The sequence below is a fragment of the Humulus lupulus genome, chromosome 7, assembly GCF_963169125.1.
Source record: "Humulus lupulus chromosome 7, drHumLupu1.1, whole genome shotgun sequence".
In the NCBI taxonomy this organism is placed as follows: Eukaryota; Viridiplantae; Streptophyta; class Magnoliopsida; order Rosales; family Cannabaceae; genus Humulus; species Humulus lupulus.
The window spans coordinates 204,558,923-204,579,423 of record NC_084799.1 but is presented as its reverse complement, the minus strand read 5'-3'; the positions used below and the strand labels follow the sequence as shown (position 1 = coordinate 204,579,423).

The 20,501-nt window shown below is 33.9% G+C and overlaps 3 protein-coding genes across 6 annotated transcripts; all 3 read left to right on the top strand.

Annotated features, from left to right (window-relative positions):
- Window positions 1-1,515: 1,515 nt before the first annotated feature.
- LOC133789174 (protein TIC 22, chloroplastic-like) lies at window positions 1,516-6,928 on the top strand. 3 transcript variants are annotated; one of them, XR_009873507.1, is made up of 9 exons: window positions 1,516-2,022; window positions 2,467-2,529; window positions 2,932-3,006; window positions 3,272-3,322; window positions 3,683-3,742; window positions 3,852-3,923; window positions 4,036-4,071; window positions 4,157-4,330; window positions 6,655-6,928. XR_009873507.1 is itself a non-coding variant. In XM_062226929.1 (8 exons), the coding sequence occupies exons 1-8, from the start codon at window positions 1,636-1,638 to the stop codon at window positions 4,247-4,249; spliced, it is 837 nt and encodes a 278-aa protein (XP_062082913.1). In that variant the 5' UTR covers window positions 1,516-1,635; the 3' UTR covers window positions 4,250-4,341. The 3 variants fall into 3 exon arrangements, 1 of the variants encoding a protein (XP_062082913.1); XR_009873506.1 differs by having other exon boundaries at window positions 6,644-6,928; XM_062226929.1 differs by lacking the exon at window positions 6,655-6,928 and having other exon boundaries at window positions 4,157-4,341.
- A 1,313-nt stretch (window positions 6,929-8,241) lies between these two features.
- On the top strand, window positions 8,242-12,687 carry LOC133789173 (UDP-glucuronate:xylan alpha-glucuronosyltransferase 2). Of its 2 annotated transcripts, none has more exons than XM_062226926.1 (3): window positions 8,242-8,623; window positions 8,727-9,387; window positions 11,539-12,687. In XM_062226926.1, exons 1-3 carry the CDS (start codon window positions 8,423-8,425, stop codon window positions 12,486-12,488), a joined length of 1,812 nt encoding a protein of 603 aa, XP_062082910.1. In that variant the 5' UTR covers window positions 8,242-8,422; the 3' UTR covers window positions 12,489-12,687. The 2 variants fall into 2 exon arrangements, with proteins under 2 accessions (XP_062082910.1, XP_062082912.1); XM_062226928.1 differs by having other exon boundaries at window positions 8,476-8,628; window positions 11,539-12,686.
- A 2,453-nt stretch (window positions 12,688-15,140) lies between these two features.
- Window positions 15,141-20,229, top strand: LOC133789168 (protein WEAK CHLOROPLAST MOVEMENT UNDER BLUE LIGHT 1-like). Its single transcript, XM_062226921.1, has 4 exons — window positions 15,141-15,477; window positions 15,629-15,689; window positions 16,940-17,858; window positions 18,015-20,229. Exons 3-4 carry the CDS (start codon window positions 16,992-16,994, stop codon window positions 19,890-19,892), a joined length of 2,745 nt encoding a protein of 914 aa, XP_062082905.1. The 5' UTR covers window positions 15,141-15,477; window positions 15,629-15,689; window positions 16,940-16,991; the 3' UTR covers window positions 19,893-20,229.
- The last annotated feature ends 272 nt before the right edge of the window (window positions 20,230-20,501 follow it).

Here is a 20,501-nt window from a genome sequence, read left to right as displayed (position 1 = left end):
CAGTGTGCACAAGTGATATTGGGCCCATAAAAATGTGAAACTAAAAGAAAGAGCATAAAAGTAAAGTTTGAAAGTGCATGAGCAATAAATGAAATGCATAAGTATATAGGTCAGCATATTAGTATATGTGCACTACAAACTCACGACATTCATGTGTATGTGTATGCATGAGATTTGCTTACTGAGCGTTAGCTCATTATGTTATTTTCCAACATTTTTCCAGGTGTGGCTTTAGCTGTTGAGCAACTTGTGGAGCACGGACTCAGTAGCAATGCAATAATGGTTTAGAGTTTTCATATGGCTGCCTTAAATTTAAAGTATTCATACGTGTAATAATTTCTTCTAATAAGTTTATATAAAAGTTTTAAATTTTTCTGTATTTCTTCGTATCATTTTATTTAATTCTTTTGGTCAAGTGCCTTACATACTCGTAAACCCTAGAATTACGAGTATGTGGCAGACGTACCCTACCTCAGGGACGTTACATAGACCCTGTGTTTTGACAAATTATTTTTTGGACCCTGTATTTTGTAAAATGGTTCAAATAGGCTCCTAAATCTGATTTTGATGAACAAAAAATTGAGTATAACAACACAGTTCTTAGGCAAAATGACTGTATTTTTGTTCTGAGTTGTTAGTTTGATAAATTATTTGTTATTTTAGTTAAAAAACTTTGATCAAAATCTAGTTTAGGGGTCTATTTGAACTATTTTAGAAAATACAAAGTCCAAAAAGTAATTTGTCAAAATACAAGATTCAAAGAGGTAATAATACAAAACACAAGATCTAAAAAAATATAAACCCTTAAATATAACAAATCTAAGTTATAATTACCGCAAATATCACTTTTTAAATTACGACTCTTTACTCGTGGATTGAAAACCAAGCATGAAATGTAAAAAGGACACAAAATCAAAACATTATATTATAAGGTGTGATTTCCTAAGTAAAAAATAATAATAAAAAAAAAGGTGTGGTGAGAGGGTAAGATTGAATGGAACAATGTTTTTTAATTGAGAATGGCTAAAGGCACTATTGGTGCCCAACATCACAATGTGACGTATTATTATTGGTACAATTCAATATTGAGTCTACTCGCGAACGATCTGAAGGACCTATCCTTTTGCGCCAATACTGTTGCGAGACTGGTTACACTTATTTGAATTTAATAAGGGTTTATACTTTTTTAGACCCTGTGTTTTGTCTCATTAACTGTTTGGATCCTGTGTTTTGACAAATTATTTTTTGGACCCTATGTTTTGTAAAATGGTTAAAATAGAACCCTAAACTCAATTTTGATGAGGAAAAAATTGAATATAATAACACCGTTTTTAAGGAGAATAATTTTATTTTTGTCTGAATTGTTAATTTGGTAAATTATTTGTGATTAACCATTTTAGAAAACATAAAAAGTAATTTGTTAAAATAAAAAAAAAAGGAAATGAAAAAAATAATTATTTAATAATTATTTCAGGACATAGTTGACTGTTGTTCGTCACCTCAAGGTGAGAAATAACAATAATGTCAAATATCAACACTCGTTTTCGATTAATCCAATGTCTACTTGGCTCTCTCTCTCCTCTCATATGGATGTGGAAGCAAGCTACAGCTTAAGAGCTTTTTCCGCACTCTCCAATGGAGTCTCCAAAACCCTCAAACCCTCTCCTATCACTCTCCACCTTCATACACCAACAATGCCTCCGTCTTGGTACCGACCTCTCCACCCGACTCCAACATACCAAGCGCTTCGCCCAAACCGTAACCGGAAATTGGCCCAACAGGAGGCGCCTCCGTCTCTCGCCACTACCACCTCTTCCGCCATTTGCCTCCTTAACTCAGCCCAAGCCAGCCATGGCCGCCGCTTTGTTCTCCGATCATGTGGCCAAGACTCTCGCCGGCACCGCCGTCTACACCGTTAGCAATTCGAATAATGAGTTCGTCCTCATTTCCGACCCTGAAGGAGTCAATTCAATTGGCTTACTCTGCTTCCGCCAGGAGGACGCCGAATCGTTTCTTGCTCAAGTTTGTCCTTTTATTCCTCTTCGATCATTTCTTTCCTGTTTCTGCCATTTTTAGTTGTTCTAAATTTGATACTTTTGGCGAATTTTTTTTGGAATATCATTATAATGTAGAAGAATTAAGTGCATTCCAAAGTTCCAGTGCAAATTTCTGTTATGTTGAACTTGAACACAAGGGTCATGCTTGGAAAGCAGAATTGAATTAGATAAGATTGTACTAAGATATATATGGAAAAAAAAATGTAGAAGAATAAATAAATGAGCTGATTATTTGCTGATAGTAAATTAAGAGAAAACAGGATAAACTATTTTTTCTTTTTTCTTACAATTAATATAGATGAAGATGTGGGATTGGATAGGATAATTTTATTTCCCAGCAAGTAATTGGGGGTTTAGGATATTGAATTCTGCTGTTGGATTCAGGTGGATTTGTCCTGATTGTTTACAGGTTCGGCTGCGGCGAAGAGAACTGAGAAGTGGTGCTAAAGTTGTCCCCATTATGCTTGATCAGGTGATGTTTTGTTCTGAATTGAATCATTTCCTTTTCTTCTGCCTAAACTAAAACTTGTAATGCCTAGTCATGACTTTGCACAATAGTTATTATTACTTGTTTCTGGGTGTACCGTGTATGCCAATCCGAACATACGAAGCTTAAGTGGGAACTAGTTGATTATCCGAGTTGGTGCTATAGAGTCCAGGACAGGAACCGACAATGGTAGAAAGGTTAGGAAAGTATGAGGAAGATAATTGTTGATGACAGTTACATCTCCTATGCTTAAGCAGAACACCATAAAAAACGCATCTCTTTCGAAGTCTATAGGCCTTTTGACTCTTCCCTGAAATATTTTTAACTTCGGCAGGTACAATTACAAAGAAACCTACATGCTCTAGTGCTTTTCCTTGTGATATTTAGGTATATATGCTGAAGGTTGAAGGAATAGCATTTCGGTTTTTGCCTGATCCAGTTCAGATAAAAAATGCTCTTGAGGTTAGTTTTTCTCTAATATTGTACTATAAAATATTGGTTGATTTAATTTGGATGAGCTGAGTATTAAATACCACATCATTTCAGTATAGTAGCATTTATAATATTCTTTCTAAGGTGAATTTCTGTGTCTGATCATTGAATTGTATTTGCTTTAGGAATTTGGCTATATTTTTTATCTTCTTTTTTACTGTCTATATATTTGAGCACATAATATTGTGCTTTCTTATACATTAAGTATTTGCTTACAATTATTTATATGTTATAGCTCAAAGCAACTGATCTCAAAAATGGAGTCGACGGAGTTCCTATTTTCCAGGTATTGAATCTAGTATCTTGCTTGAATACAACTGCTTTATCATTTGGTAAATTTTGTTTATGGTTAGGATTATTAATTATTTGAAACATCTCTAACCTAGTAATTCATTATATATAGATGCTTTCGAACACTTTTTTTTTTCTTTCCTTATATTCAACATCTACTTTCATGGAGAAATTTAACTCTGCTCATACAAACATATTTATATTTTGTAATTATATCCATTCATGGGACATCTATTTATTTATCTTATCAGTCATTAAGGTAATCACCGCATGTTTAATTATTTATTTATTACTTTATCGCATTCCCTTGCATGATGCATGAATGTACTCTATCTGATTAGGTGTGTGTTTACAGTCTGACCTACTGGTTGTGAAGAAGAAAAACAAGCGTTATTGCCCAATATATTTTACCAAGGTTTGTTTGGCTATGTTTTCTCGTAGTTTTAATTGTACTCAAAAGAACGCAACACTTGTTGACGTACACGTGTCATTCGCTAGATGCTGAATATTTGACATTATTGCAGGAAGATATAGATAGAGAGCTCTCTAAGGTCTCTAGGTCATCAAGAGGACCAGGGGTTTCTCAAAATATCTTGGTAACTTTAATTTTTCTCAACATATGCATACAAGATATATGATTTACTTGCTCATGTTATAGTTTCTGTTTTTATATTCTCATAATATGCTGATTATAAATTGTGTTTACAGGTTGGTAGTCTGGAAGACGTTTTAAGAAAAATGGAGGTATTGTGGTGCTTAGTTTATTTTAAATTTCTCTAGTCCTTGATTAAAGCCAGATCTTAGCTAACTTTATTTGGATCAAATGCAGACGAGTGAAAAGAACTCTGGCTGGGAAGATTTGATTTTTATTCCACCCGGAAAAAGTTACTCCCAGCACATTCAAGATGTGAGTAAAAAATGAAGATACACAGCATAGCTACAACTTACAACAACACCAAAACAACGAGACAGTTGCATATTCCGATGGCTCGCAGCGAAGCAGGTGAAGCATCATTCCTCCCTCTCTTTTTCTCGTTCACTTTCGCATAACAATGCAAAATCTTTGACACACCCAGCTGGTATCTGTACAGTTTAACCGTTCTGGATTTCTTATTTTACATTTTTGTATGGAGTAGAATTCTAAATTAAGGTATTTTGTTGCACTACTTGGGTGTCGGGTGTTCGTTTTGAGTAGTTGAGTTGCATTGGAAATTGTAGAGAGATTTAGGATGAAGGTAATATTAAACTCTTGTATACAAAAGTTTTCACTTTACCTTTAGGGGGTGTTTGGTATGGGGTAAAGTAAAAGTGGGAATGAGAATCTAAAAACATTTCTATGTTTGGTTCAAATTTTAAGGAGTAAAGTGATTAATTTATGTAGGTTCCACATCTATTTTAAATCTATTTTAAAGGTAAAGTGAAACTTTTTGTACACAAGAGTTTAATATTACTTCCATTCTAAACCCCTCTACACTTTCCATTCTAAACCCCTCTACACTTTCCAAGGCAACTCAACTGCTCTAAACAAACACCCCTTAAAATACATGTGAGACCTACACAAATTAATCACTTTACCCCTTAAAATTTAAAACAAACATATAAATAGTTTTAGATTCCCAATCCCACTTTTACTTTAGCCCGTACCAAACACCCCTTAAACTCTTCTCCTATACATACACCTCTAAATGCCAATGTTTTATTCCACTGCTGTTGGAATCAAGATTAGGTACTTCTAATAAGACTGTGGGATTTCATGGCATTTGTGGCCAGCTGTTGCCCTAGGCTGGGAAAATGCCATAGTTGACCAATATTTTCCTGAGATATTGGACAATAAAGCCATATGTTATTATTACACAAGATCTTTTTTATTATATTTTTATTTAGATAAATGCCTTAACTTATAGTTGACGGTAAATTGTGATGGCCCACCAAACGACATAATGAGTCTATCTATTGATAATTTGTTTGTTTAATCAGCATGCATGGCTGTGCATTGTCAATCTGTTCATGCCTTGTAGCATAATAATGAATATGGTAAATAGCACTTGAAGTCCCTATATTTTACCGATTGTATCACTTAGATCCCTAGCTTTTATTTATAGTAATTAGATCCCAATTTTTGCTTTATGACACACATAGGTCTCCAAAGTTATAATAAAGTTATATTTATTAAATAAATATTAATTTATAAGGGTAAAATAATTATGGGACTTTTTTAAAAAATAACATCTATTTTTTTTCTCTACAAACACTTTTATTACTAATATTTTTTTGTAATTGACTTAAAAATTCTCTTGAAATATTAATAAATAATAATTTTTTTCTATTATACTTCTAAAATATTTAATATATTAATTAGCTTACTATTTTTTATAAAAATATTTATTTACTCTAAATTTTACAAACATGAAATTTATTAATGGTACATCTATATATATTAATTTTATCTCACCGCACATTTTTATTTAATCTCCTAATAAATTTTGAAAAATCATTTTTGGAACTTTATGTTGTCTATTATATAAAAATGAAACATTTATAAACAAATGGAATATTGGTGGAGCCTCTTTTGCATGTAAGAAGTTGACTACCTAACAAATTACTAGTTGAAGCTCAGCCTCTTCTCTCAACTTTTTTATTTTTATTTTTGGTTTAAAATTATAGGATAATTCTTCTATTAAGCTTTATTTGTAGGACTCTCAGTGTTTTTCGACCTGTGAACAGTTTTCGGCATGATTTTTTTTATGACCGTGTATATTGTAGCTATTTAGAGCATCCTGCAAATTTTTAGAAAATTTTGAATAGTTTACAGTACCGAAAACTAGGTTCAAACATGTTGCTTTCCACACGCATAAAAAAAATTAGTCACGAGTGCAACATATTTGAACCTAGTTTTCGGTACTGTAAACTATTTAGAATTTTCTGAAAATTTGCAGGATGCTTTAAATAGCTACAATATACACAGTCATAAAAAAAACTGCGCTGAAAAATGTTCACGGGTCGAGAACACTGAGAGCCCCACCGGTAGGGCTTAAAGTGAAGCCCCTTATAAGATAATTCACCTAAAATTATATTTACATAGTTCGTAGAGCTATTTAACAATCTTAATAAAATAAAAAAGGTAGAATCTTTGAACATGTAAACACTAGATAGAGCTCTATAAATGGGTGGCCTTCATTACTTTTTACTTAAAAAATGTTTTTTCTCTCTTGATCCCTCTAGCTACTATAGCAAAACCACCCTTCAAATATTTTAATCATCATCATAAACGATTGTTGTTAACTACACGAGTGTGATGCATCGTTTCACCTTGCAGAGCTTTTGTAGGTAGAAAAAGCAGAGGAAGATGAAAAAGAAGGGTTGCGAGGAAGAAAGGACTCACTATTGTTATCTTCATTTTTTAGAAATTACATGTTCTAGATGTTTTCATTTGATTTTCTAGAAAGGGTAAATAGTTCCCAACCTTCCCCAATATTTCATTTAGGTCTCCAACTTTTTTTTTTATAGTGTCTAGGTCTTAACCTTTATTTTTTTGGTTTTTATGGCTCACTAGTCCCCGAGGCTATATTCCATTCAAAATCTATTAAATACCATGAATTATGCATATGGAAAAGGGTATAATGAAAAAAAAAAGAGACTCCCATTTTATTCATTTGTGCATCCTTTGATGTTCTCCACCATTAAAAAAGCTTAGGTAGTAAAAAATAAGTGTAATAAATATTATTTTGCTCACCAAAATTACCAAATTAAGCCTACACGTTATTGGTAAAATGAAAATAATATATCTATATATTAATATAATTAAGACTACATTCGTCACTTTTGTTTACGATATATGCTCTTAGTTGGTAATTATCATTTTATATATAAATTTTTTAAAAATAATAAATTTTGTATAAGACCCCTTCCACATGGGTCCAACCTGATTGTAAGAAGCTGAAATAGTAATTTAAAGTAAAACTGCTTTAAAATTTAGTTCGGAAGTGGCTTTAGGCTTTTAACTACTCCTCTCCCTCTCACACACTTATATAATGTAAAATCTAGAAACAATTTATGTATATATTTATAAAGGGGTGTTATTTGGTACTTTAAGGTGCCCAACATCATATGGAGTAAAGTGATATTTTATAATTAGCGATACCTCATAATACTTATTAAATTAAAATAAGTAGGATCCGATATTAAATTGCACTGATAGCGATATGCTATCTGCTTGTGGCGCTGGACACCTGTGTCTCTCTTATCAATTCTCATATTTATACTATTTTGCCATCTAAGGAGCATTTTGACGAGCACTAACGACGCATGAAGACTTTTCTTTTGTGCATGAAAATGATTTTGTTTCGTTGGATCACCAGTTTTGATGGTTCTTATAATAGTCTGTTCTTCGATTACGAGATTCCCTTTTCACCAAATTCACTTATCATACTCCAAGAGCAACCCATTGGTAGGCTCACCAAGACAAAAGACAACCCTTTCTATCATTCTTATTTATGAAAGTAAAACGTTACTGCCTGTATTAATTATTTCACACCAACCCAATCTAGAATGGGTTAAAATAATAATAATAATCATATAGTTGGTCTAACTAATATCAAGACATTTTCATAATAAAAAAAAGATACTATACCATACTATCTTACATAATGTGCTAAAACATGTCCAATCATCAATTTTGGACCTAAAATATAATCTTTTTGTATTATAAAAATGGGACATTATAAACAAATGGGAAAATTGGTAAGAGTCCCTATTGCAGGTAAGAGAAGTTGACTGCTTAACCAATTAGTAGTTGAAGCAAAGTCTCTTCTCACCATATTCCATAGAAACACCAAATGGAGCTCTACAAATGGTGTTTGTGACCTTCATTATATTTTACTCAAAATTGTTTTCAATCTCTCTAACAACAACTATAATAGTGTCAAGCCAAACCAGCCTTGAAATATTCTAATCACCATCATTAACCACTGCTATTAAACTAAACACAACACACAGCAAATAATCTCATATATATGCATATTGTACACATTATACACCTCAAAACTCATCAGAATTCAGACACACACCAAGAATTTTGATCTGGGCATCGGCCAAAATGGCTGAAGGTTCGGTTAGTTTGCCTCAGAGGATCATCAAGGCAGCTCCTTCGAAAGCTCTGGTCCTTAAACTCAACTTGTTATTCCTTGCTTTCTTCATCATCATCTATGCAGTTCTACTTCTCAAGCCTTCTTTATCAGTCTATCATGAAAACACAGCTTATCTTGTTAAATGCTCCTTTAGTGAATGCCATCCCAAGGTAAGGTGAGCCTATAATAGCCTTGTTTTTATAGTCCTTTTTCTTTCTTTCTTTTGTGAGTTGATTGTGAATACTAGTTTTGTTTGATCATATATGTCATTAGGGTGAAAATGAGGTCAAGGTGATCAAGGGTGTTTTAGAGGAGCCAAACTATAACTCAACTACTAGTAGATTAGAAGTAATACCAAGTTTCTTGAAAGAAATGGGGAGAGGGAAAAAGAAGAAGATTGGTATGGTGAACATGGAGGAAGAAGAAGTGATTGAGTGGAACACTAGACACAACACCATTGGAGAGGCCATATCTGTTCGTTTCGATCATGTCACGGATTTTTTCAAGTGGGAAGATTTGTTTCCAGAGTGGGTGGATGAGGAAGAAGAGAGCGAGGTGCCGTCCTGTCCAGAGATACCTATGCCGGATTTCGAAAAGTACAAGAAGATGGATGTGATATTGGCTAAGCTGCCATGCTTGGAGGGGCAAGCAGGGGAAGCTGGGGCTGGGAGGAATGTGTTTAGGCTCCAAGTTCATCTAGTTGTGGCCAATTTGGCTGTGAAGAAATGGAAGAGGGAGTGGAATAAGAAGGGGAAGACTACTAAAGTGGTGTTTTGGAGTAAGTGTAGGCCAATGTTGGAGCTGTTTAGGTGCAATGATTTGGTTAAGAGGGAAGGAGATTGGTGGTTCTATGAGCCTCATATGCCTAAATTGGATCAGAAAGTTTCTTTGCCTGTTGGCTCTTGCAAGTTGGCTATGCCTCTATGGGGACAAGGTATGTATGATATCTACATCCGAGTAATCCTCGGTGAAAATGACATCTTTTTTAGAGTCATTTTTTACTATATCATATTTTGATAATTTTTTGCAAAATGACATCTGTCTAAAATTTCGATCAGATGTGTAAATATTTCGACCAGTTGTTTGGAGTGTCGGAGACCATTCTGTAAGAAATTATCAAAACTAAGTTAGAGTACAAAATGACTTTAAAAAAAATAGGTCATTTTGTCAAATAACCCTATCTACATAAAATTTGACACAATAATTTACAATCAATTTCAATCCCTCTCCAATTTGGATTTTTAGGATGGAAAAAAAATTGAATTATATATATTGTATTTTCTCTTGTTTGATTCTAACAATAACTGAGAAATCTTTGTTTAGAAAAAAAAATAAAACTTAAATTTACTATTACTTTATAATATATTCAGCATAATTGTAAATGCATTCAAAAAGATAATATATATATAAAAAAATACTTATAAAACTTCAGAAAAAAATATTTTCTTATTTCTCTATCCAAACAAATGCTGTAGTCCCACCTGACAAAATTTTGCTAGAAGGGATTATAATATGTGTCATGACATTACTTGTTTTATTATTAATATTAAAATTATTTCACCAAACAAAGAAAATAATTATATTATTTCACCAAACTTGGAAAATGAAACTTGATGATGTTGCTTTGAAAATTTCCAATCGTTTGGTGTCGAAATCTTTATTTATTTTTTAATTGGATAATCTTAACAACTGTTCGGAACCATCACATTATTTAAGAATAAAATATAATATTAAAATTAATATTAATATTAAAAGAGTTTTTAACATAAATATGCCTAAATTATTTATTATTTGGTAATTTAATCCTTGATTTTTTATTTATGAGTTGAAAATATAATGAGGTGTTTTTAAATAAACAATTTGGTTGGTTAGAAACTTATAATATGCTATTTTTAATTTCGTATTTTTTAATTTTAATTATTATTATTTTTCAAAATAAACAATCAATCAAGTATTTTAGTTAATCTCTATTTTTTTTTTTTTTTAAATTTATAGGCTTATTTTGAAATATAATTTTCTATATATCATACACTTCTATTTTTAAAAAAAAAAAAAAGTTAGGAACAATTCAATATATTTATGCTAAAACTATTATAAATCTAGGTTGGAAATAGACTCTCTTTCCAGTGAGTATATTATAAATTTTCAATTACATATTTTTTAATATTATATTTTCTTAATTAATAAGGTAAAATAATAAATTAATTTGTTCATATAAAAATATGATTAGGAAATAGATGCTCCTATCCACCGAGTATATTATATTTTTTCAATTACTTGTTCTTCAATATTATAATTTCTTAATTAATAAGGTGAAATAATAAAATAATTTGTTCATATATAAATATTATGGGTGTTTTTAGGTTAGGAGTTTCCCGACCCGTGAACAGTTTTCGGTGATTTTTTTTTTTTTTTATGACCGTATATATTGTAGTTATTTAGAGTATTCTGCAAATTTTTATAAAATTCAGAATATTTTACAGTGACGAAGACTATGTTCAAACATATTGTTTTCTACGCGCATAAAAAAATTAGTCACGTGTGCAATAATAACTTGTTTTTAAACTAGTTTTCAAGACTGTAAATTATTCGAAATTATTCTAAAATTTAAAGATGCTCTAAATAACTACAATATAAAAAAAATCGCACCAAATACTGTTCACAAGTCGGGAACACTAAAGAATCCCACTGACTCTTTTTCTAGCCCCTACCATAAAAAATCTTAAGGGGTGTTTGGTATGAAGTTTGAGTTTGTGGGAGTAGAATTAGAAAGAATTTAGATTAAGAGAATGTGAAACTCAAGTGCTTAAAAGAGTTAAGATTACAGTCAAATCAAGCTAAAAAATAATCTACAAATCATTGAAAATAAATTTAATAAACATGAGTTAGATTTGACATTTTCATTCCAACTAAACCAAACCCCGATACCAAACACTCCCAAATATTATTAGGAAATAGAGGCTCTATCCACCAAGTATATTCTAATTTTTCAATTATACTTGTTTTTTAATATTATATTTTTCTAAATTAATTAGGTGAAATAATTAATTAATTTTTTTTTTGTATATTTTTTTTAATGGTACAGGAATTGATGACGTGTACGACCCCACAAAGACCCAAAAAACGACGAAGAAGAAAGCCAAACGAGAAGCCTACGCCACCGTCCTCCACTCCTCCGAATCCTACGTCTGCGGCGCCATAACCCTCGCCCAAAGCCTCCGGCAGAGTGGCACCACGCGCGACCTCCTCATCCTCATCGACAGCTCCATCTCCCCAACCAAACGCGCCGCACTCGCCAGAGCCGGGTGGAAGATCCGAACCATAACCCGAATCCGAAACCCGAGAGCCGAGAACGGCTCCTACAACGAGTACAACTACAGCAAGTTCCGGCTATGGCAGCTCACCGACTACGACAAGCTCATCTTCATCGACGCCGACATAATCGTCCTCCGAAACCTCGACGTCCTCTTCCAGTTCCCCCAGATGACGGCGGTCGGAAACGACTTCTCGCTCTTCAACTCCGGCATCATGGTTCTCGAACCTTCCAACTGCACCTTCCGGATCTTCATGGACCACCGGGACGACATCGTTTCGTACAACGGAGGCGACCAAGGGTTTCTCAACGAGCTCTTCGTGTGGTGGCACAGGTTGCCGAGGAGAGTCAATTTCTTGAAGAATTTCTGGTCGAATTCTTCGGAGAACGAGATCGGATTCAAGAACGAGCTGTTCGGAGCTGATCCGCCGAAGGTGTATGCCATACATTACTTGGGGTGGAAGCCATGGCTGTGTTACAGAGATTATGACTGTAATTGGGATGTGGAGGAGAGCTTCGTGTACGCGAGCGATGTGGCGCATCGGCGGTGGTGGAAGGTCCACGACGCCATGGATGAGAAGTTGCAGGGGTTTTGTAGGTTGACGAAGAGGAGGAAGACGGAGTTGGAATGGGAGAGAAGGGTTGCGAGGAAGAAAGGGCTCGTCAATGGCCATTGGAGGATCAATATTACAGATCCGAGAAGGTCTCATTTGGTTCATTAGATTTTTTTATTTTTTATTTTTTATTTTTCAATGAATTTTTGCTTCAATGTTTTTTTTTTCTTTTTTTGGTTATATAATTTATGTGTGAATAGATTAGATACACAAAACTCATAAATTTGGAGGTAATAAATTTTGTTTATTATTTTTCTTTTTCTTTATTAGATGTAATAATTTGTAAATTGGTGAATGAGATTGAATGTTGTTTTTCTTCTTCAAATTATCCTCTCAATCATTTTGAAGGATAAGATTCAAATTTTCATACTAATTATTTGATAAGAAATTGGTGAAAATGACTTTTTTTTAATTGATTTTACAATGTGGACTACTTTTTGTAAATTTTTGTAAAATGATCTTTATCTAAAATTGTCGAACGACATTTTGAATTTTTCGACCACCTGTCTAAATTTTCGACTATCTGTCTAAATTATGAGAGGTTATTTTACAATAAATTATCAAAACTATGTTAGATTGTAAAATTATTTTAAAAAATAAGCCATTTTGCTAAAAGATCTCTTATTTTATATGTAAATTTTAGTATGTTAAATTGTTTCATAAGAAATTAAGCATTGAAGAAGGTTTTTAGTCATCACAAAAATATAGCTAGCACTACTTGAACTCATATCATATAATAAGTGGGTAATGAAATATAGTGAGTATTTAAACAAAAGACATAATTAGTGTGGTTAAAAATAAATTGTGATTAACCCTTTTTTTTCTTCCTTTGTTATGTTCCCCTTTTATAACCATTTAGGAGCTCTTGTAAAAATGAATGACTTGATGTTGGGGACAAAATTAAGGGGAAAAGTTGAGAATTACCCATTTTTAGGAGTAGTCAACTAAAATTAGACACTAAATATATTTAGTTGAACTCTACCCATTATTATCATGAGATTTCCCAAATTACCCTTATTTGAGCACATGATTTTAAGTGTTGTTGTAATGTGTATTATATGTGTCATATTATAGTTAAATTGGAAATACATTCTAATTGTAGTGTGTTTAAGGAGAAAAAAAAACATGTAATTGAAGGAGTATAATTGGTACATCAATTGAAAATTTGGGTACTAAAATAAAAGTTAAAAATAGTGGGTAACAATTAAAGTTGATCATTTAAAATGGGTACAGGATCTAATTTTGCAACTCTGGTTTCCAAAAATGCAAATATTCTTTCGTTAGAAAATTGGTATTGTCTCTCCTTCTTTGAACAATTTCTTGAATCTCTGATGAAGGGAAAACACTTGAGGTTACCTACAAGAAAACTCTTCAATACTTAAGTCAATCGAGTATTCTATTGTACAAAGTAACAATCCAATGAATGCAAGTAACAGATTATAAAGGGTTATTTATAGACAACGAGAGGGGTAAAAAGTGGCAGGAAAAGTCTCCTTGTGATTGGTTGAGGATCAACTACTTTTCCCGTGTGTTTACTTTTTTTCTTTTCAAATTTGTTCTTAACAGAAGCTAAGATAGGAAGACGTTGCCTTTTGATTTCTCGCCTTCTGTATTTTCTTTATTCCGTGAATCCCGCATCTACACACACTTTTAGTGAAAATAGTGAGTCGTGAATAGTATATATGAATAAAATTATCGAGGCCGAATATTTTGGGTCTAACAATAGCCTTTTTTGAAAGTTGTTACAAACATGTTCATTTATGTACCATTACAAAATAAAATTTAGTTTTTATTAAGTAAGTAAATGACTTAATTAATAAAATCAGTTACTTAATAAAAAAAAACACATTAACATTAATGGGCGATCATTGGACCATTTCATTATTAATGCTAGGTATGCGAGTTGCTCTTGATTTGGTGAGGATCATTCTTTGTATATCATGTGAGGTTGTTTTCACTTATAGACTAAAAATTAATTGTATAACAATAACAAAAAATTACTAATATATATATATTTTATATCAAATTCAATAAATTAATATTAGATTTTTGATAATATCATTCGCCAATCCATCAAATTTATTTAGAACCCAAATTTTGGAGAACTATTTTTTTCAAAAAAATTAGATTAAATCATATTAGTTAAGTCGATTTGGAATGAATTTTGAGCATCCTAGTACTATGAGTCCTCTAGTCCTCCAAGTCCTTTCCTAGTTGTCGACCGGAGCTCGCTTCGAGGTTGCTCAGGTCGAGCAGTGTGGTAGAGGCTACTAAGATTTGGGTCATGGTGTTGATGGTGGGAGCAATATTACAAAGATTGGTTAGAGAGTTGTCATTGGCCAATGATGGCCACCATGGTTGCATCTCTCAAATTTGTTCATTTTTGGAAATGTTTTGTTGCTTAATTTTTGAGTGAAGTTGTAATATATTTTTTGGTGTGTTAATGTTTACTTGCTAAGTTTTAGTAATAAATCTTGTTTTAAGTGCTAATAATGATGTTTAATGTATCACTTTCTGCTTTTTTTGCTTTTTACCATTATTTGGAATAAAAAGTCTTGTGTGCTTAGTTGTTATTAAACTTTATTTTCAAGATTTTTTGAGGTTAGTAACAAATTGTTACCATTTAATAAAATTTATATTTATATTTATCTTTAAAATATAAAAAAGCAACATTATTTTAAAAAAAGTTACCATTTTATTTGATTGGTGGAAATAAATCTATATTCATGTGAGAAGAGAATTGAGTTCATAAAGTGGACAAAAACAACACCAAGAAGACCAAATCCCTCTTGCCTTAGTTCAGTCAACCAAGCTAGCTTTGTGGCTCTCCTCTCTCTTACTCTACTCTCCTTACCTCCTCTTTATGGTATGTTGTTATCTCAGGGACAATTTGTCGAACACTTACGGCGCATAGGAGTATGAACACTTTTCTTGCCTGATTTTGTTTTGTTCTTTTGATGGGTCTGGTCTGGTCTGTTTAATAGTCTGTTCTTTTTGGTGGGTCTGTATAAATAGTTCCTTTTGATGGGTCTGTTACGTTATATCAAGACCAAAAAGAATAGAGCGTACAGATGGATCTAGACTGTGTTACGACGAGGTAAGCTCCACTCACGTGTATTTTCTCTTCTCTTCTCCCCCGCCAATCTCTCTCTCTCTCTTGCTATTTCTAGCTCCAGTTTTCTCCACCTCTCATATTTCTTTTTCTAATTTAAATTCTTTTCATTCATTTGATGTGATTTTTGGTGCAGTAATCCTTGACATCCTATTTCCAATTCCCTGGTCCCCCTTTTGCGTGTCTTGATTAATCCGGTAAGTTTTCTTGATTGTACTTTAATTTAAGCTTAAATTGATCTAGTTTTGTAATAATCAATAATTAATTATTATAATTATAGATGTGTTTATGTTGATGAGTATCGAATCTGAGTTTTGATTAGAATTATTGAATATGTATGCTTAGTATTGAAGAACCCAGAAGCCAAATGGGTTGTTGAAGTTGATTTATGCTTAGATTAAGTCCTCCTTTTCAAGAAAATTTAATGGGGTTTCCATGTATAAGCATGGTTCGAGTTAATTTCCATTTATTTCTAAATGCTTCAGGATTTGGGTAAAAATAGAAACTTATCTTTATGACGATGACCCAAAATCGTTTGGAGGAATAACAAGAAAATTTATTTAAGTGTATATGGGAGATTATAATTATTTGGTTCAAGATCCAAAACAAAGAACCATTCTTGCTTCAACAAACAACTCTAACGTTACATTTTACTCACGGGAATATGGTTTTGTTTCAAGCTTATTTCTTGACATATTATAATATTTATAAAGCGTATGCACCCAAAAAAAAAAATGAAGCATAAAATTCCGTGAAGATTGGTTGAAGACCACAGTACATTGCATTTTGTTTTTCTGTGGTGGAAAGTTTTGTTTTTTTGTTTTACAAGTAAGCTTGATGGTTTTGAATATTTTTCTTTGGGGTAAGCTATTTGTTATCGAAATTATTAATTGAAATCGAATATCTGAGTTTATTTCTTATTTTGGAAACGATGTCAATTGCATGGTTGGTTTCTGATTGTTATTATTATTATTATTATTTGCGATTTTATGTCGGGCAATGTGCAAGAAATTTTTGATGACATACAACAGAAAGATTTTCATTTTATGATCCATATTTTTGTGAGGAAATTAGTGTCCAGCACTTTCAATAGCTTCATGGGCGAGCTTGAGTTAATTGAAAATTATATATCTTTGATTGTACTGGAAAGTGTATTTTTTTTAGTTAGTGTACTGTTTATTAGAAAATGAAAATGGGGATATGTGACATGCAATGATGATAGATGGAAGAAATGAAAATGCTTTCTCTTTGATGCTCATTTATCAAGATTTCATTTAGGATTATGGGGTTTGTTACTTAAGAAGTTATAACTTCTACTCAAGGCAATGAGAGTTGCTTTACCAAACTTACTTTTCGTTTATCGAACAAATTATACTTTTGCACATAACTTGTGCTGTTTTAATTTTCCAAACATACCTAAGTTTCTTTTTCTTTTTGCCTGAGGTAGGTTCTCTATTGGAATACGGATACCTTTTTGGACATTTTATCACTTTCCGGAAATGGAAGATGTGAAAATTGGTGAACAGCTGCCTCCAGAAACCTCTTCATTGTCCCACCATGATGATCATTCTAGTGAGGAGATTACTAATAACTTAGTTCTGAATGCAAAAGCTGAAACTGAGAGTGACTTGTCCATTGGGGAAAGTACTAAGTTAACTACATCTCAAGCTTCTTTAGAAAAAGACCAACTTCTTCCTGCAGATAATCAAGCATCTACCTCAACAATCTCAGAAAATTGTATAGCAACAACTGCGGTGGATACATCTGGTAGCTCATCCATAGAACATCAACTTCTTCCGTCTGATGCTCCAGCTTCAACCTTACCAAAAGCATTCAATGAATCAGAGACCCATGATGAGGTTGTGATGAAAAGTTCTGAAAATGGAGCTGTACAAAACACCTCTAATGGAGCTGCACTCTATACCTCTAATGGTAATGGAGCTGCAGAAGATACCTCTAATAAAGCTTCAACATCTCCACATGCAGTCAAAGAAAATGATAATCACAGTACAGCGGTGGAGACTTCTGAAACAGGAGCAAAACATGATGCCTCTGATGAACAGAAATCTCTAGAACATAGTATCAAGACTGCCCATGCTCAGACTGATGACACTACTGCACCTTCTGCTTCATCTGCTGAGATGACAATCTCTAAAAGTGATGAGGGGTTTTCTCTTCCTGACACAAAGATTGCCAGAGTTTCTGTCAGAAAAGAAGACACTGTTGATTCTCCTAAACTTGTTAAGCAACTTATTGCAAATAGAGGCCTTATTGATACGACAGCTCCTTTTGAGTCTGTTAAAGAGGCTGTCTCTAAGTTTGGAGGAATTGTTGATTGGAAAGCCCACAAAATTCAGACAGTGGAGGTATACATCCTTTTCTGACGACTTTCATAAATTTTATTTCTCACAGCTTTGCTTTTAAAAATTGCCCAAGGTTCTTTTCTTTTTAACAGTGAAAATAGAGGTGGTTGGGTTTCCATGTATGAACAATTATGTGACTTTTCTTCTTTGGCTTAACAGAGACGGAAGCTTGTGGAGCAAGAACTTGAGAAAGCACAGGGGGAGATCCCTGAATACAGGAAAATATCAGAGACTGCCGAAGAGTCAAAAATACAAGTGTTAAAAGAGTTGGACAGCACGAAGAGACTCATTGAAGAATTGAAGCTCAACCTCGAGAGGGCACAAACAGAAGAAGATCAGGCAAAGCAAGACTCAGAACTCGCGAAGCTACGGGTGGAAGAGATGGAGCAAGGGATTGCTGATGAGGCTAGTGTTGCTGCCAAGGCACAGCTTGAGGTTGCTAAGGCCAGGCATACAGCTGCGGTTTCAGAGCTGAAATCTGTAAAAGAGGAGTTAGAAGCACTGCGTAAAGAATATTCTTCTTTGGTAACTGACAAAGATGTGGCTGCCAAGAGAGCTGCAGAGGCTGTTGCTGCCTCCAAGGAAGTTGAGAAAACAGTTGAGGAACTCACTATCGAGCTAATTGCAACAAAGGAGTCGTTAGAGTCTGCACATGCTGCCCATTTGGAAGCGGAGGAACAAAGAATAGGAGCGTCCATGGCCAGGGAGCAAGATTCTCTTAATTGGGATAAGGAACTAAAACAAGCTGATGAGGAGATTCAGAGACTTAACCAACAAATTCTATCAGCTAAGGATCTCAAATCGAATCTGGATGCTGCCTCAGCCTTGCTAGTTGATTTAAAAGCTGAGCTAGCTGCTTACATGGAATCAAAGTTGAAGGAGGAATGTGATGAAGGAAACTCAAATAGTGAGATAGAGGAATCAGAGAAAAAAACTCATACCAACATTCAAGCAGCAGTTGCTTCAGCAAAGAATGAGCTTGAGGAAGTAAAGGTCAACATAGAAAAAGCATTGGCTGAAGTAAATTGCTTAAAGATGGCCGCTCAATCATTAAAATTGGAAGTTGAAACTGAGAAATCAGCTCTTGCCTCCATGAGACAGAGAGAAGGAATGGCATCAATAGCTGTTTCATCTCTTGAAGTTGAACTGGACAGGACCAAATCAGAGATAGCTCTTGTTCAGATGAAGGAGAAAGAGGTCACAGAGAAGATGGTAGAACTACCCAGGAAATTACAGCAAGCAGCGCAGGAGGCTGATCAGGCCAAGGCACTAGCTCAAATGGCTCGTGAAGAGCTGCGAAAGGCAAAGGAAGAAACAGAGCAAGCAAAGGGCACAGCAAGCACTATGGAGAGTAGGTTACTTGCAGCACGAAAAGAAATAGAGGCTGCCAAAGCTTCAGAAAAATTGGCGCTAGCAGCTATCAAGGCCTTGCAAGAGAGTGAATCAGCTAGATCGTCTAATGATGTAGAATCACCTGCAGGGGTAACACTTTCTTTAGAGGAGTATTATGAGCTCAGCAAACGGGCCCATGAGGCAGAAGAGTTGGCGAACCTGAGGGTTGCATCTGCTAACTCTGAAATAGAACTAGCTAAGGAATCTGAGTTGAGAAGCTTGGAAAAGTTGGACGAAGTTAATCGGGAGATGGCTTCTAGAAGAGAAGCATTGAAAATTGCAATGAATAAGGCCGAGAAGGCCAAGGAAGGGAAGTTGGGAGTAGAACAGGAGTTGAGAAAGTGGAGATCAGAACACGAGCAACGACGCAAGGCGGGTGAATCTGGTCAGACTGCGGTGAATTCTATAAAAAGCCCAAGGGCTAGTTTTGAGGGGAGAAAAGAAGCTACAACCTCTGACCGGGTATCTGATGCTACTGTTCCTGTACATTACGCTCCAAGCCCGAAGTCATATGTGCGTGGGAATGACAGTGAAACTGATTCATTCCAAGAAACCAAGGCCGGGAAGAGAAAGAAGAAATCATTGTTCCCCCGGTTTCTTATGTTTTTGGCAAGGAGAAAGGGTCATACTACCAAGTCAACATAACCTCTCCTTGGAATTACTACTTCTTTGTTGTGGTTTAAGCTCTTATTTGTTGGTGGTTCCTCTGGCAGTGAACATAAATATACTAAATTTACCATACAGGAATTTCTTGGATGTACATTTTGGTGATTTGTTTATGTATACTAAAGTTGATTGGATGATTTGTTTATGTGTAATAAAGTTGGTTGGACTTATAATTTTTCTCACTGAAGTCATCATAATTTTGGTGATTTTGGCCAAAGACTATTATGTACAGGCCTAGGAATGTTGAAGGTATACTGCTGTAATAGTTTTTCAAGTTTGCATGATCAAAGAATTGGTGTGGGTTTCTTGTGAGCTATTTTTAACTCTGTTCAATACTGAGTTTGTTTCAATTGTCAATTAAAACTAGTGTTTCACTGGCCAATGACATGATTAGCTAGTAATTCCTTCATGGTTGGACCATTTTCAAGTTCATATGATCAGAATCATAATGTTTAGTCTTTGACAAGTTCTTTCTACGTAAGACTGGCTTGTTCAAACTTTTCCACTACTCTTTTGCACAATAACACACCAACAAAGCTAATACAGTATAAAATATGTCATGGTAGGTCACCAACAATTCACCTAGTA

Bases quoted from the DNA above. Each gene is read 5' to 3' on its own strand.
- LOC133789174 (XM_062226929.1), top strand. From the start codon at position 1,636: ATGGAGTCTCCAAAACCCTCAAACCCTCTCCTATCACTCTCCACCTTC. The intron at 2,023-2,466 runs GTTTGTCCTTTT...GATTGTTTACAG, and splicing joins CCGAATCGTTTCTTGCTCAA to GTTCGGCTGCGGCGAAGAGA. The intron at 4,072-4,156 runs GTATTGTGGTGC...GATCAAATGCAG, and splicing joins ACGTTTTAAGAAAAATGGAG to ACGAGTGAAAAGAACTCTGG.
- LOC133789173 (XM_062226926.1), top strand. From the start codon at position 8,423: ATGGCTGAAGGTTCGGTTAGTTTGCCTCAGAGGATCATCAAGGCAGCT. The intron at 8,624-8,726 runs GTAAGGTGAGCC...ATATGTCATTAG, and splicing joins TTAGTGAATGCCATCCCAAG to GGTGAAAATGAGGTCAAGGT. The intron at 9,388-11,538 runs GTATGTATGATA...TTAATGGTACAG, and splicing joins TATGCCTCTATGGGGACAAG to GAATTGATGACGTGTACGAC.
- LOC133789168 (XM_062226921.1), top strand. From the start codon at position 16,992: ATGGAAGATGTGAAAATTGGTGAACAGCTGCCTCCAGAAACCTCTTCA. The intron at 17,859-18,014 runs GTATACATCCTT...TTGGCTTAACAG, and splicing joins ACAAAATTCAGACAGTGGAG to AGACGGAAGCTTGTGGAGCA.